Source organism: Hippoglossus stenolepis, chromosome 19 (genome assembly GCF_022539355.2).
Source record: "Hippoglossus stenolepis isolate QCI-W04-F060 chromosome 19, HSTE1.2, whole genome shotgun sequence".
Classification (NCBI taxonomy): domain Eukaryota; kingdom Metazoa; phylum Chordata; class Actinopteri; order Pleuronectiformes; family Pleuronectidae; genus Hippoglossus; species Hippoglossus stenolepis.
The window spans coordinates 17,044,255-17,059,353 of record NC_061501.1 but is presented as its reverse complement, the minus strand read 5'-3'; the positions used below and the strand labels follow the sequence as shown (position 1 = coordinate 17,059,353).

Sequence of the window (15,099 nt, the reverse complement as noted above, 5' to 3'; positions counted from 1 at the left end):
TGAAGGAAGTTCCGGAACATTTTAATCGCAAGTACAAATAAATAGATTGACTTTTCAACTTGAGGAAAAGTAAGAACTTGGTTTGTGAGTATATTCAATATACTTAAAGTATTAAGAGTGAAGCATTCGTGTAAATGTAGTGGAGAAAATTACTTGACAATAAATCTACTTAGTTGAAGTACAGATAAATGAAAAATGTACTTTAAAAGTTCAGTAGCAAAGTAAATGTTCATCCCACCACCGAACATAACATCAAGACGTTAAGTATTAATATGAATTCAAGAAATGTAATATTCACTTTCTTACAAAGGTTTAGAGACATAACTCAACGTCTGCAGTTGAGAAAGTAATAAAACTCCCTGAACTCTTTTTTTTTTTCTGTGTCGTCACTTTTACATTTTCAAGATAAACTGCATTTCCAGATATTATCAGGGAGCTAATTTCATAGAGACACAATATCCTGCAGGGACGAAAAAACATCAGATAATAGAAAAGTAAGAACACGGACAATAAACAGTCGTGTGAACAGAAAGGAGTCAACTCGATAACCTGCAGCCACAATGAAATCTTTTGTCAGAACAACTTTTACGGTGTTTTCTGGAAGTGGAGACTCGTCGTCCATTTTTATTTTCAGTCTATTTGTCTCAGTGTTTAACAGCCGTTCTATTATTAAGTGAATCCAGTTTCCTTTTTATTCATGTTAACAACTCTGCTCGTTTATGGAGTCTCATCCTTTTTCTCATTTCTCCCTGTGCATGAATTTACTGCCCACTTTTATTTTTCATAGTTTCTCATTTGCCTCCAGTTAAAACTTCAAAGTTCGACTCCTCGTCGTCAGCTGTTTTACAGAGAAACATGTGGAGCTCGCTGTGCAACGACACATCGAGAGAAGAAGAGCGATGAAGACGTCTGTAGAAGACAGAACTTTTACTCTGTGCTCAGTCAATCACCATAAATCTTTGCTCCTCTTAGGTGAAATAAACACTGTTATTACTGAAGCTTCCACAGTAATTATTCTTCAGACGTCTCCTCAAATAGGTTTGTGAACATTTGTTGTTGTGTTACTCACGTCGATCCATCTCCATGGAGATATGCAATCCTGTCTCTTCACGCTGTTACGACAAACACCTCAATATCAGCCAATACTGCATCAACTGTGAGCTGTGGCTCAGGAGGTAGAGAGTGTTGTCCATGAACCAGAAGGCCGGTGGTTTGATGCCCAGCTGTGTCCTTGGGCAAGATACTGAAGTGCTATAATAATAATAATTTATTTCATGGCACCTTTTTAGAAACTCAGGGACGTATGACAACAAATGAATAATTATAGTGAAACATTCAAATCAGATTAGGAGACACCCACAAAATAAACAAATACAGTCCTTTTTATTTAAAAAACCCTCCAGCTGGTTCGTCATCAGCTGTTCGAGAACCACGACGTCTCCTCACATCAGAACAAGTCGTCTTGAAGAACTGAAACTTTATTCTAATCTTTACTCATTTAAAAGATCGTTTGCTGTCAGATTTGACTCTTTTGAAAGTCTGTATCTCAGCCAGTCTCCCTCTGTCAGATAATTCAGCTCCAATGAAATTAGATTTGAGCTTTGGGAATTTAAATAAAAAAAATACAAATGAGACCTTATAAAAGTATGAACTACTTTTCGGACGTTTCATTCAAGAAAGTGATTAAACACCAAAAATGAGACAAAATGTCAGTGCTGTTGAGTCAAATGTCAAGATTCAATAAATCAAATGCAAAAAAACAGCATTCTAGAGCTTTTTATTTTTTATTAGAACATTCAAAATGAAAAAAAAACTTTACATAATCCATCACTGACAAAAACACAATTTTAAAAAAGTGAGATGCATAGAAAGAGAAGCGAAGCTGAGCGTTATCACACATTCGAGTGAACTGAGGAGGTTTGAGGTGGAAGCTGGAAAAAAAGCAAAGCAACAGATGTGAAGCAGCTACAGAGATGAAAACTTTGCTGGAACTCCCTCAGCTTTCTGAGCGCGCTCCCAACAGCTGGAAGCTTTGTGTGGATGCACGTGCATGTGCTTGCTCACTGGGTCCATAGACTTCTCATGTGTCCCTTATCTGGTCCAGTCTGGACTGGCTGTGCACTGTGTGAGGCGGTCATGGGCTAAGCTACAAGAACGCACGGGACTGTGTATTCATGTCCATCTGCATGCATGACTGTGTTTGTGTGTTTACTTCTTGCGGTAGTCGCCTGCGTAAGCTCTGCGATCATCCTGCTCGGGGCTCTGGTCTCCGTAGAGCCTCAGGATGTCCTGCAGGCTCGGGATCCCCTTTGACATCTGAGGGTTTGACATCTGAGGGTAGGACATCTGAGGGTAGGACATCTGAGGGTAGGACATCGAAGGGTAGGACATGTGAGGCTCCTCCTGGCCGCTCTGGTAGGGCTCCGCCTCGTACTGCTCCTGCTCCGGCTGCTCTGGCTGATACTCCCTCTCTGCTGCCCCCTGGCTGTGGTCCTCCTCGGCGTGATGCTCGGGCTGGGCCTCGACATGGGGCTGCTCAGGCTCGTAGCGACGCAGGCGGCAGTCCCTGTCGTACTCGGGGTCACAGTCGGGGTTGGACGGCTCCATGACGCCGCTTCGTGTGCCGTCGGCATTCAGGTGGGGCTCGTAGGCCTCGGCAGGGTAGGGCATGTGGCGGTGAACTCCAGAGCGAGGCTCGGTGGGCTTCACGGGGAAGCAATCCTGGTCGTAGCCGATGAAGCATTCATAGCCCTCCTTGGTCTTACCTGGGGGGCCCAGAGGGTGGCGCTCCTCGTGGGCAGGCTCCTCATAACTGGGGTTGGAGAACGGGATCTGCTGCCTGGGGTTGGAAGGACCACGGCGATGCATGGCAGCCGCCGCCTCACGGATTGCAGAGAAAGGATCGTTGGGGTTGGACTCTGGGGCCGCCTCCATGCGTGGAGAATGGGGGTCATTTTGTTGAGCTTGGGCCATGTAGCGGCGCAGAAGAGCATATGGGTCGTTAGCCTGAGGAGAAGCTGCAGGAGAAGCTGGAGGAGCAGCTGGAGCCTGGTGGTACATCGCATAAGGATCAGAACCTCTGTTAGCCTGAGCATAAGCATCCCTGAACATGGCATAGGGGTCGTTCTGCTCAGCTGCTGGAGGGGCGGCACGGATGGCGGCGGCTTCATCTGCCTCTTCGTTTTTGTACGAGTGTGGGGGGTTGGCGAATCTGGTGGCGCTAAGGGGGTTGCAGCCCTCTTCGTAAAGAGGGTTGCAGGATCCAGGGCCAGCAGGGGTAGGTTGTTTAGGAGCACGGGGGGCCTGGAGGAGAGAGAGAGACCCACTTACATCATGATAGTCACAGCTTAGATGTAAATAAAAACCAAAAGCAAACATACCACGAGGGAGGCTGCGTAGGCACAGGCGGGATCCCTGACGGGGTCACAGTTGGGGTACTGCAGGTAGACGCCAGAGGGGGCTTTCTGCACCAGCTTGGGTTTGCAGGAGGGGTCTTTCTTGGGATCACAGCCGAGGTGGGCGTAGGACGGCAGGGGCCCGGCGGAGGGTGCGTACCCGTAGGCAGCTCTCAGGTGGTACTGCAGACACTCCACGTCTTCAGACGCGCAGATCCGCAGCAGCTCAGCCTTCTGCTCCTGAAGCATGAAAAACAGACAGATGTGGTCCCATGGTTTCGTTAAAGGCTGGAGGCAGAGGCTTTTTATATCTTTCAAATAATTCTGATGGAATATGTAGGAATTTATAGGATAACTAAGACAATCTAGGTGAATATCTGTGCAGCAGATCTTCTATTTTTAATTCACTAAAATCAGTAGTTTGCAGTAATGCATAATGAAAAACAACATCTAATATCTTACCTTGGAGAGGAAAGGTGTTGAGGATGGAGCGTAGTACTGATACCCAGACTGTGGGTCCTTTGCCGGAGCAGAGCGGACATACATAGGCGCTGGGGCCTTGGCAGGTGCTGCAGCAGGGGCAGAGGCTGCCGCTGGGAGCACCAGGGGCTGGTAGGGGCTCTTGCCCTGGATCAGAGCAGCATACAGGCAGTAGGTATCCTTGGTGGGGTCACAGGTTTTTACCGGTGCAGGCTTGGGGGCCTCTGGTTTTGGCTTGGGCCTGCTGGTGTAGGCGGACACGCAGTTGGGGTCGTCGGAATCTGCGCAGGACTTGTAGATATCCCCCAGGTGGCGCAGGTAGGCCTTGTAGGAGCGACGGCCCTCGGCGCGGTTCTTGTTCTGGAGGTAGGCCAGGTAGATGCGGTCCATCTCGTGAACCTGAGAGCAGGAAGCGGAGAGGGGGGGGGAGGGTTTTACTGCGGAGCTGACACATTGTGGGCAATAACAACAGAGCACAAGCTGTGAAGTGATGCTCCACCCTGATTCATTTTAGCACCAAAGTACTTTTATAGGCTTAAAATCCGACTGTTAAATGTCTCAGGCATCATGGGGATTTTGTTGTTTACCACTGACACTAATTGTAAAAGGTTTTCATGGTGGAAAGGTTTGAAAACATCAGTGTAAACGTGTCAAAACACTGACGGGATACAACAGATCTCTTGCACAAGGCATGAATGTTATTACCCCTGACAAGGAAGTTGTGTTTTTTACGGTGTTAGCATGATTACGCCCCTAAAAATTGACTTTATGTCATGTGTCCCTTAAAGTCTTATTATTAAATGAGTTGTTAATGTCCAGATAACAAACAGGGGTTCTTTGTGTATGAGTGTGTTTACTCACTGCCTCCTGGTTGCCGTTGTCAGTGAAGAACTTGTACCAGTTCCAGAAGTCGGAGTGCTGTTTGTACCAGCTGATGTTCCTGCGGTTGCGGACCAGACTCCGCTGTGACGCTGCAGCAGTCGCCCTCTCCTGGATACTTTCCCCCGCTGAGGTCAGGAGAGAATTAAAAAACAAAAATGAAGGCACTGCTGAGCCCAGAGCTTCCAAACTCACTCGGTCATCAAATTCAAGGACTTGTTCCTGTGACTTCTAAAGTTTATAACAAGATATTCAAGAGCTCAAACTTGTTATATATCATTAAGATTCTTTATGTGATATGACATATCAATCATGAGGTGAAGAGTTGATGCTACAGCAAAGTGAGGTGATGGATCTGTGTTTTACTGGGAACAACTTTTATGTCTTTCACCTCTGGCAGACTGACACTGTGCACTTTTAGAAACAAGCACCACTGTGTACGTTCATCCCTCCATCCTCTATGTTGCTTTTCCATGTTTGTGCTTCGGTAAAAAAAATACATATCTACCATCTCCTTTGGCCTTTAGCCCGATTGGTCCAGCAGACAGGAACGCTACAGAGAAAAACAAAAACAGAAGTTGCTGAAGCTGAAATTGAGACGTGCTTACTCCTCATTGTGCGACTTTTGAAACGTGTCTCGAATACATAAGTGATAATATGACATTAAACCTGGAGCCCTCACAGATTCATTAAATAGGGCAGAGGTAATTGGCTCTGCCTGCGGCGCTGGCGACAGCAGCTCTTTGTAGATTTTATAGGTGAGCCTGTAACATCAAACCCCCTGCTGGGCTCTCAAAGAGCTGTGTGTGCACTCTGTGTGTACGTATGTGTTTGCTGCCGTTTGACCACATGCTGCTGTGGGGAGCAGCGGAGCGAGCTCTTTTCATCTCCGCAGGGAGAAGGTGTTAATGCCTTACAGAGGAAGAGGAGGAGAGGGAGGAAGAAGGAAAGGGGGACAGATGACCGGAGATCCATGGAGGGATAATTCAGGGTTGCGGGAAAAACATCATAAAGGGTTTTGATGGAGGAGTGAGGGAGATGTGATGTGCACAGGAGCAAAAGTAGGAATCTGCAAAGAATGAATGTGAAGGTGACCTGGGGTGCAGGAGGGGGCTGCTAAATGATGCTGCCTCAGTGTATCCGCTGTATTGTTTTTTACGAGCCTGTAAAAGAGAGGCTGGCACATCTGGAAACAGCAGCGCTTTAAGAGGGCAGAGGAGGAGGTGATGCTGACAGGTAATAATTTTTTTACGGGAGCAGGAACGATGAAAGGAGAAAAAAGTCCCCCCCCCCCCGACTACTGCTAATGTTTTCCCCAGTTCACTATCGGACAGTGCAATTTTAAAAACGATTTTAAAAGGGGAGATGAGATGTGAATACGTTGAGTCATGTCATGAGAGGAAGGTGGAAACAGGTGTTGGAGGATTAACCTGTCATGGCGTGATAGATGAACATCACAGTGATGATACATGTGAAGCTGAGTTGAGTTACAACCACTTTTAACATAGAGTGAGTCCATGGCCATGAACTGGTGAAGGGCAGAACACCTTTAACGCTCCAGTTAACCCTGAGCTCAGAGAAACGAGACCTTGAGATGAACATGACGCTGGTGAGGAGCTGGAAGGAACAGGCAGGAAACAGAGGAGATGAATACAGACCATAATACTAATATAAACAGGGAGTAAGGAGAGAGATTCTGAGGATGAGAAGAAAAGAGAAGCAAAGGAGGACGAAGGTACTGAACGTTTTAATCCTCTCGTTTTATTTGAGAGCTCAAGGTTTTACATTTAAAAGAATTGGATCCACTTTATTTGGCTCAGCTGCTACAAATGCTGCACCAGCTCTGACTTTCACCCATATCTTTCTAGTTTTATTGAAATAAGATTTTGGTGGTTTTTCCTGAATTCTTCTTTCACTTCTGATTACGTAATCAAACCAGCCATTTACATACAGGACGTAATGTATAACGTGATGGTATCCGTCCATAGTGACAGACGTGTGACATTCTGACCTGACTGTTGTTTATTTAATGGTGTGTGTCGTGAACTCACCGGGCAGCAGCACCACAGCCAGCGCAGCGGTGATGAACACGCCCAAGAAACTGGATCTCCTCCGTCCAGCCATGACTTCTCACACCTCCTCCTCTCCTGCAAACACCACAGTCACAAAAGGATGATTTCACCTCCAAAAACAATCCACTCAGTTGCTTTTGAGCCTAAAAATCTTGATTACAAAGGGAAATCGTGGATTATTGATCTAAAAACATCCTGCATGAATACAGAGAAGGCTACAAAACTGCTGAATCCCTGTTGGAAGGTGTTAAATGTCCTCTGCTGAGACCTCAGACCTGAGCTAGTTTTCCCCTGCAGAGCCGATGAAGTGACCCCTGCAGCTCTGAGCTGAACTCTGTAACTCTGGAGGCTTTAAACAAACATGCTGCCTCACGGCCCCTGGCTGCTGTGTCATTGTAAAACCTGAACCAGGTGTTTTCCTGCAGCCAAACTTCAACCTGAACTTGAATCAGATAAATAAACACAGAGGTAGCAGAGGTTAGTTTAGTGTTCTTACCTGTGGTTATCTTCTCAGCGTGGATGTCTGCAGATCCAGATGTGGACTCCAGAGAGACAACAGGTCCACCTGGGCTCAAACACTAAGTGTGTGTGTGTGTGTTGTAGAGGTTCCTGGTGCACCCCGTCCCTGTGGCCCTTCTGTCAGACTGCCCTGACAACGGGATCCCGGATGGTTTTAAACCGAACCCGTCATCCCCTGACGTACACACACACACACATTCATTAACACTCGGGCAGGAAAACACACACACACACACGCACCACCTGAGGGGGTCAAGGGCCACCTCAACACGGCACCTGATTGGCTGCAACTTTCTGTGATTGTGGACCAATCGCAGGCCCCGTAATTAAGCACAGGAAAAGAGGGGGGGGGGCTTGAAGTAGAGATGGAGACGTGGAGAAATGGTAGAAGAAGTTGTCTTAAGTGATGTTTCATTAATTTATTATTTAATTTGACAAACATGGTTTTAAACATGAGTCTCATTGGAAGTTAGAAGTTGGTTTGAGGAAGCGTCAGAGACTCGAGAGGCAGAAAAACATCGAGAGACAGAAGAGACGGGAGAAAGAAAACATGAGGAACTAATGAAGGGGCGCGGCGGTGCCACATACGCACTTTTCAGAGACGTGAGAGAGGCCAAACCACAGCTTCTGTCCAAACCTGACACACACACACACACACACACACACACACACACACACACACACACACAGGGACAGCTGGTCTACACATGAGGAATTTGATAATCTACAGTTTCCTCCTCACTTTTAACTGTGTTGGGACATGCCAGCCTTGTAACACACACATGTACGCAGGGATTCGGTCACTATTTTATTATTGTGCACCGTTGGGACCTTTCAGCGTTTTGGTTTGTGATCAGTTCTAATCCTTAAAGCTCCTGAAAACTCGACAATTAAACGTTCATGACAAAATAAGTTTCAACACATTTACTTAATTTCATATATTTTTTTATTTGTCATTAATTTAAAATATAATTATTTGCCAGTTAAAGAAAAAAACACCAGAGACTTACAGACGTTTTTTTAAAACCTGATTAGTCGAAAGCTAACAAGCCACCAACCATTTCCCACATGAAAGAGGTACCAGTGTCCAGCCCCATCTTTGGAGCAGATCTCTCTTAATGTTTTAACACGAAGTCGCCTGCATAAAGAAATGGGTTTTCACAGTTTGAGTGTGTGACCTGCACAGAGCTCTGACCTCGTCCTCGTCCAGCACCTCTGGGACGAACAGGGACACTGATGCTCCTGCAGCTGTTTGCAGCAGATCCCTGGAACCAGCAGGAGCTGATTCTAGCAGCACGGTCGAGTCCGTGTGGAATACGATCAATCAAAAAACGATTTGGGTGTCATTTCCACATTGGACTCACTTTTTAAACTAAGTCAAATCTGAGCATTTCCATTTCGCCTATTAATGATATTTGACTTCAATAGGGCTCCTTCATTTCCTCTCTTCTTTTGAAGCATTTCCACATTTTTCGCAGCCCCCCACCCCCCGTCCTGTCCCATCGTGCCCCGGCTCCACATTTAGTGGTCATGTTAACACTGTATCTCGTATGTAATTACGTTTGCAAACAGGTGTTCGGCGGAGCCAGCAAACCTACAATCCAGGTCCCGAGCAGATTCGAACACGACGACGCCAAAACCATACTCATAATTGTCTCTGGAGCCGGAATGCGTGGGATTCTTAGAATTCAGCGTAGACACCTGGTTCTCCATGACAGCTTGTCCTCTTTGCTTTTTTTTTTTGTAAAACCAAAAAGACTTTATTTCTGTAAGGTGGTACCTGACATGTAGGAGGAGGAGGGGGGGCTGTACAAATAAGAGAAAGCTCCTATTTAGAATTCTACACAAATCTTTTTTTCTTTATATACAGGATCACGGGGGTGTCGTCACTGCAGGTCATCGTCATCGAAAAGATCCTCGAAATCTGCAGATGGAGAACAGAGGAGGAGAAGATGGAAAGAAAAGAGAGTAAGAGAACAGGGTTGGAATCAGTCCAGCTGTTTCCCAGAACTCCCACATTCTTATTACACCTTTTCTCACTTGAGCTGCTGAGTTAGGATCAAATTAAACTTCTCTACAACTACATTCACTGCATGGTGAAAACTTAGTTTACTTTTACTTTTGTGAATTTATACTTTAACTTTTACTGCAGACATGACGTGGACACATTTCAAAGTACTGAGGACTCGAACTGAGACAATTCTACTCATCACGGGACAAACTAATGATGGTCACACAAATAAAAGAACAATTGGAAACAGGAAATAGCCGAGGTTGTTCTCTCCTTTGATATTTTCGTATTTAATATCTTTGGGTGTCATATTAAGTCAGTTGGTGTTCGGACCAAACCAAAACTTTTTTAATAAAGTTTGCTTCAGGTGCAGAGGAGAAACTTCCATCCTGATTATACTGGTTGGTCACAACTCCTAAAGGTTGAGAACCACTGATTCAAGCCACGTCCTCCTCGTACCGATTGAGAGTGAGAGACGTAAAACGTGACATTTTGAGATCGGAACATAACGAAGATCTGTTAAAGTTTGGATGAGCGATGAATCAGCATCAAAGTTTATGTCTCACGTCTTTGACAAAGGATTCTGATTGGATCACTTGATTAGATGAAATGTTATTGAACCCTTAACTTGGTGTAAACCAGTACGTGTTCTCATTTGATGGTTTGTTTGTGAACTACCTGAGTTTATTTGTGAATGAAACAAGGTGCTACAACACTTCAGGTCCCAGTTAGTGTCGCGGGCTGAAAATCCTCCGAATGTCCCTTTTAGCAACGTTAACAACCCACGTGACGGACTGCAGACTGTGTGTGTGTGTTTTAAAGCAGCTGACTGGCGAGGTGTCCTGCTGAGTCTCAGTCTTACAGCAGCTATAAACTCACTTTACCGTCTTCTTCTCAACTCTTTTCCTCCCTCCCTGTTTTTCCCCTCTTCTTTCATTCCCCCTCTTTTTAACAATCAGCTCTTTTCTTTCTAGGTCATGTGCTGCTGAGCCAGAATTGTTTTGCCCGCAGCCAACGCTGCAAGACAGAAAACAGATTAGCTCTGTGTTTTTTTGTGTGTTCCAGCACATTCACTGGTGTTTACTGGGGAACGAGTGGATTTTTGTAAGGGTTAATTTGAGGAGACGATGCGGTTAAAGCAAGAAAACTGCATAATGTGCTTACACCGAAGCTCCAGTTTCCATGCAGCTCTTCAGTAATCTGGTTTCACCCTTTTACCTTTTTTACATTACTGAAACAATATTGAAATACTCTGAATATCTGTTCCGTAAGAACATAAGTCTAATTAGTGGTACGCTGCTGCTTTAAGGGATTATTCTAATAGTCTGAGGTTTAATTTAAATGTGTTTTGAATTGTTCAGCTTCGACTTGGTTGTGTTTTAATTTAAGTTTGACCAAATAATCAGGGTTCTCTGTGTGTTAGCCAGCTTTTAATTAAAGGGAATCTAATTGAAGGGAACGTAGTTTTTAATTTAGATGAGTTCATGTTGCTGCTAAAAAAAACTGAAACGTTCAGACATAAACACAAACATTCAAAGTCCTGAGTGTCTAGTTACAAACTTCAGCTTGTTGACCACACTTTGCTGACACGTCTTTATCGGATTCGATCATTAAAGAGGCAAATGAGTCATTTCCTGCATCTTTGACCTACTTGTTTGTCATAATACGAATCAAGGAATTTATTCTCATTCGTGAGTTTCAGTTTCACACTGTTTAAAAGTGCCAGATCAAGAAGGATTTCTGTTTTCTGTGCACGTACAGAAAAGTGTCAGAGGGATTGTGTGTGTGTGCGTGTGTGTGTCTGTGTGTGTTACCATTAAAGAAATCAGAGTGAACTGCTTTTTCATTGGCTGCCAGGTCCATTAGCAGACCGCTGCTGCCCCCTGCCTGTGAACATGCACCAGTACACAACAGGTTATGTGACACAAAGCAACGCGCACAAACACAAACAAACAACAAAGGCTGACATTTTTATGATCTTTTCCATTATTTAATTAATGAAACTATCTTTCAGCTGCAGAAGTAAACACAATGAATCAGGGTGTAAAAATAATAGAAGATGAAAATAAAATGGCAGCTTAATCCTCATTTAAACTGTCTCTGGGATTTATTTCAGATGGAATGGAAACTTTTAGCTCCTGTGTATCTGTGACTAAATGAGACCATGTTGTCTTTATTCCTCTTTAATTTGACAGTGATGAAGGTGGTTTGTGTTTTTACAGTAAAATAAAACTTGGTACAAACCAAAAAAACAAACATTAAACGACACCGATGTAAAGTGGCTTTGATCTTCTGCCTCAGCTGCACAAAGGCTGAACATCCGGAAATATTGGCGGATTTTTACATAAACGGAAAATCGTTTCCTTCCTGAGTGGATTAAGACATTAGGGAGCTAGGTAGCATTAGCCGGGAGCTAGGTAGCATTAGCCGGGAGCTAATCCACAAACCTCGTCCAGATCCACGTACGGACCCGCTCCCTCGGGAAACATCTCGTCCACCGCAGGTTTCATTTTGTTTTTAATCGCAACGAATCAGCCGCTGGGTTTAAAGACACACTGTGGATGTAAGTTTGTGGCTAAGCTAAGTTAGCTTCCCGGCATCCGTAAACAAAACAAATGTGGTGCAACGCTAAACTGTGTCCGGCTGTTGCCACAGGCGTGTTGCGAGGGTTCCGCTCTCTCTCATTAGCACACGGTGGTTGTGTTACAGTAAAAATATCTGAAGTCACCATATTTATACTTTATCTTATTATTTAAATAACAGTAATAATTCACCTTGATCAATTTCACACAATGTTTGTGTCAGTGAATAAATCAACAGCTAAATAATGTAATAATTCCTAAAAGTACAAATGGATAAATAAATGAAAATTAAGTTTTCTATTATATATCCAATCCCTCTATTGTATATTTACATATTTTGTAAATCTAATTTGTATAGAAATACAGAGGAAATAATACTTGTATTATTATTAATAATGAAATGAAACTCATAGCACTCCTTGGATACTTCAATAATGTTTATTTGTGGCATAATACATACTACAATATATTATACAGTACAATTCTACAAGTCTCCCTTCTTTACTACATCTGAATTCTACTTATTGGCTATAATAACACACACAGTGTTATAATTTGGGAAAGTATGTTACATGCTTCCATTTTCTTTCTGTTTTTCATATCTTCTCTTGCTCATTTCCTTTCTGTGAAGCTAAGAGATGCATTCCTTCATAACTACTTTGAGCTGCCACATCCGTCCCTCCCCCTCCTCAGTGCTCATGTCCTGCGTTGGTCTCGTATCCCAGGGTGTCTCCGAGGTGCTGGTGGGCGAAGAAGGCCCGGGCCATCTCGTTGATGTGGTTGTAGGCACCGATGGATTTGAAGTACTCGATGTAGTTCCAGAAGTCGGAGGTGGAGTAGGGCCAGTAGGGAACAGCTGGTGGTTCGTCGTACGGCACTGTACAACAAACACAACCACTGTTATATAATCTATAATCACATTCCTCCGGTTATTTAATGATGACATGTTGATAATTAGTTTCTCTAAAGCTGCTCGGGTTCAGTCGGTCTATTTTGGTTTTTACACAACCTTCACACAAAGAGAAGATAATTCTTTGTCTGAAGATAAAGGCATGAAGAACAAGTTTTTCCTCTCAGGGGAACGTGAACCACACCTGCAAAACAAAATGTACAAGATCCTATAGCACCACTGACTATGTCCTGGTCTCACGTGGCTTCTGTTGTTGAATATTTCAGCCTTTTTGAGCAGTTTTACAACGTTGTTTGAAAATTTCGGACACAATACTTGAAATATTATCAGAAACACAATAAAAAGAAAGCATCAGTAAAATGCTGTTTTTACAACATTTTAACTCAATTTAGTATTTTGTACTTTTATACCATGATTTTAAAAAGGGGGCACATTAATCCTGAATTTGTAGAAAGGATTTGACACTTTTATTCGAAGCAACTTATACAACTGAGAGAAAACCCTCAAACTTCCAGTGCAATAGGACACCAAGGAGTGTGTGCTTGGCCTTAATGTGTTTAATGAGACAAAGTGCAAAGAAGTGAACAGCACATGTGTGTGTCAGGGCGAGAGAGCAGAGAGAGGAGGTCCACTCAGAAGTCATGAGTTTTCAGTGAGTTATTAAAGATTAGGACAGGAATCTTCTCTGATAGCATTTGGTGGCTCGTTCCAACATCAGGATCCTCACATGAGCAGAGTCTGGACTGTGATGCCGTGAGTGCAGGGGTGGAGATGCAAGATGGTGCAAGAACACAGTAGGAAGCATCAGATACGGATTCAAACCAAACACGCATGGAACCAGATATGGTGGTTCACTGTGTCAAAGGCCTCTGATAGGACCTGCGAGATAAGAACTGACGACTGAGCTTCTGCCTCAGATAACTGTCCCTTCTGTTGAGGGAGGAATCCTCCGACCAGGTAGAAGCAACACGAGAGACGGAGCAACACGAGGGTGAGGAATGTTGCATCGAGCGGAGGTTCGACTGACAGTGATGGATTTCGTGTTTACCAGAGACAGAAGTGGAGTGAAAGCACAGAGGGACAGTGTCCAGTACAGACATACTTCCAACTTTTTATTTTATTATTAGTTTACTGTTTTTATCCAGTTTAAGTTACTCAGAAAGTTCTTTTACTGATATATATTTTGCAGAAAGTTTGGATTTTGTCTGTTTGGCTTTGACTGAGGAAATGTCTGAAAATAAACAACATAAATAACTTTATATGAAATATTTTTGGTTTTGTGGTGAAATTCGATGCGTCTAAAAAGAAAAAGATGTTATTCGTGTACAGTTACCTCCTTCAGGGATGACTCTGGCCTCTGTGGAGAGGAGGAAAGAGAGAGAGAGGAAAATTAACATTCCCGAGCATTCCAGGGATTTTCAGTCACAAAGACAGGATTCAGGTCCGCAGAACGGAAAACTGAGCTTTCTCCCAGAGGAGCACAGCATCCCTCCTCAAATATTATCACACACACACACACACACACACACACACAGACTCCTCTTTGTACACATGCAGTCACTCAAAACAAATGCAGCACTGTCACATCTGGGAGAATCATCCACGATTTAAAGCCGTTTACAAAACATCTGTACGAACATAAATCCAACTCGGTCTAATGTCTTAACCTCAACATGATATTTCTGTCTAAATGAAATAAACTGTAGTTAGATTCAGATCTTGACAGAATTAGAACTAGAGTTTGACACAAAGACGGAACTCACCTGTGAAATAACAGATACAGAGGCAGAGGAGACTGATCCAGACCAACAGCTTCATCTTTACTCCTGTAAGGCAACAAAAAAAGTGCATCATGCTCTATTGCTGAGTCTAAAATTCAAATTCAAATACTCAAATGGTGAAAAAATTACAGCGCCAGCATCATATAGACTTTAAGACATAACTGTTTTTCTGTTAAAAATCAAACTGTGCAGATGTTTTACCTGTAACTGGTTTGTGAAGCTGTGCAGAGAAGTGCTGCTGATCCTCCACTGGTCCACTGTGGTCTGTGGTGTGTGTGTGTGTGTGTGTGTTGGGGGGTTCAGCAGAGGAGGCACACACACACACACACATTTTAGTGTCACATTACAAGACTTGATTTGTCGGGACCAACATCTTTAACTTAACACCACTTAGTATGATATACACGCATGGGAAGTGTTTTTATGTCCCTATGTTAAATACATGTAGGAGCCCTATAAACTTATTTTTG

The 15,099-nt window shown here is 43.7% G+C and overlaps 3 protein-coding genes across 3 annotated transcripts; all 3 read right to left on the bottom strand.

Annotated features, from left to right (window-relative positions):
- Positions 1 to 1,919: 1,919 nt before the first annotated feature.
- and1 (actinodin1) lies at positions 1,920 to 6,940 on the bottom strand. Its single transcript, XM_047337877.1, has 6 exons — positions 6,806 to 6,940; positions 5,263 to 5,307; positions 4,737 to 4,882; positions 3,858 to 4,274; positions 3,381 to 3,635; positions 1,920 to 3,303 (listed from the first exon to the last, which is right to left on the bottom strand). Exons 1-6 carry the CDS (start codon positions 6,876 to 6,878, stop codon positions 2,209 to 2,211), a joined length of 2,031 nt encoding a protein of 676 aa, XP_047193833.1. The 5' UTR covers positions 6,879 to 6,940; the 3' UTR covers positions 1,920 to 2,208.
- Positions 6,941 to 8,442: 1,502 nt separating this feature from the next.
- On the bottom strand, positions 8,443 to 12,010 carry cops9 (COP9 signalosome subunit 9). The gene is made up of 3 exons (XM_035143241.2): positions 11,804 to 12,010; positions 11,171 to 11,243; positions 8,443 to 9,269 (listed from the first exon to the last, which is right to left on the bottom strand). Exons 1-3 carry the CDS (start codon positions 11,864 to 11,866, stop codon positions 9,232 to 9,234), a joined length of 174 nt encoding a protein of 57 aa, XP_034999132.1. The 5' UTR covers positions 11,867 to 12,010; the 3' UTR covers positions 8,443 to 9,231.
- A 350-nt stretch (positions 12,011 to 12,360) lies between these two features.
- On the bottom strand, positions 12,361 to 14,910 carry otos (otospiralin). The gene is made up of 4 exons (XM_035142596.2): positions 14,831 to 14,910; positions 14,612 to 14,674; positions 14,182 to 14,205; positions 12,361 to 12,815 (listed from the first exon to the last, which is right to left on the bottom strand). The coding sequence occupies exons 2-4, from the start codon at positions 14,664 to 14,666 to the stop codon at positions 12,628 to 12,630; spliced, it is 267 nt and encodes an 88-aa protein (XP_034998487.1). The 5' UTR covers positions 14,667 to 14,674; positions 14,831 to 14,910; the 3' UTR covers positions 12,361 to 12,627.
- Positions 14,911 to 15,099: the final 189 nt, after the last annotated feature.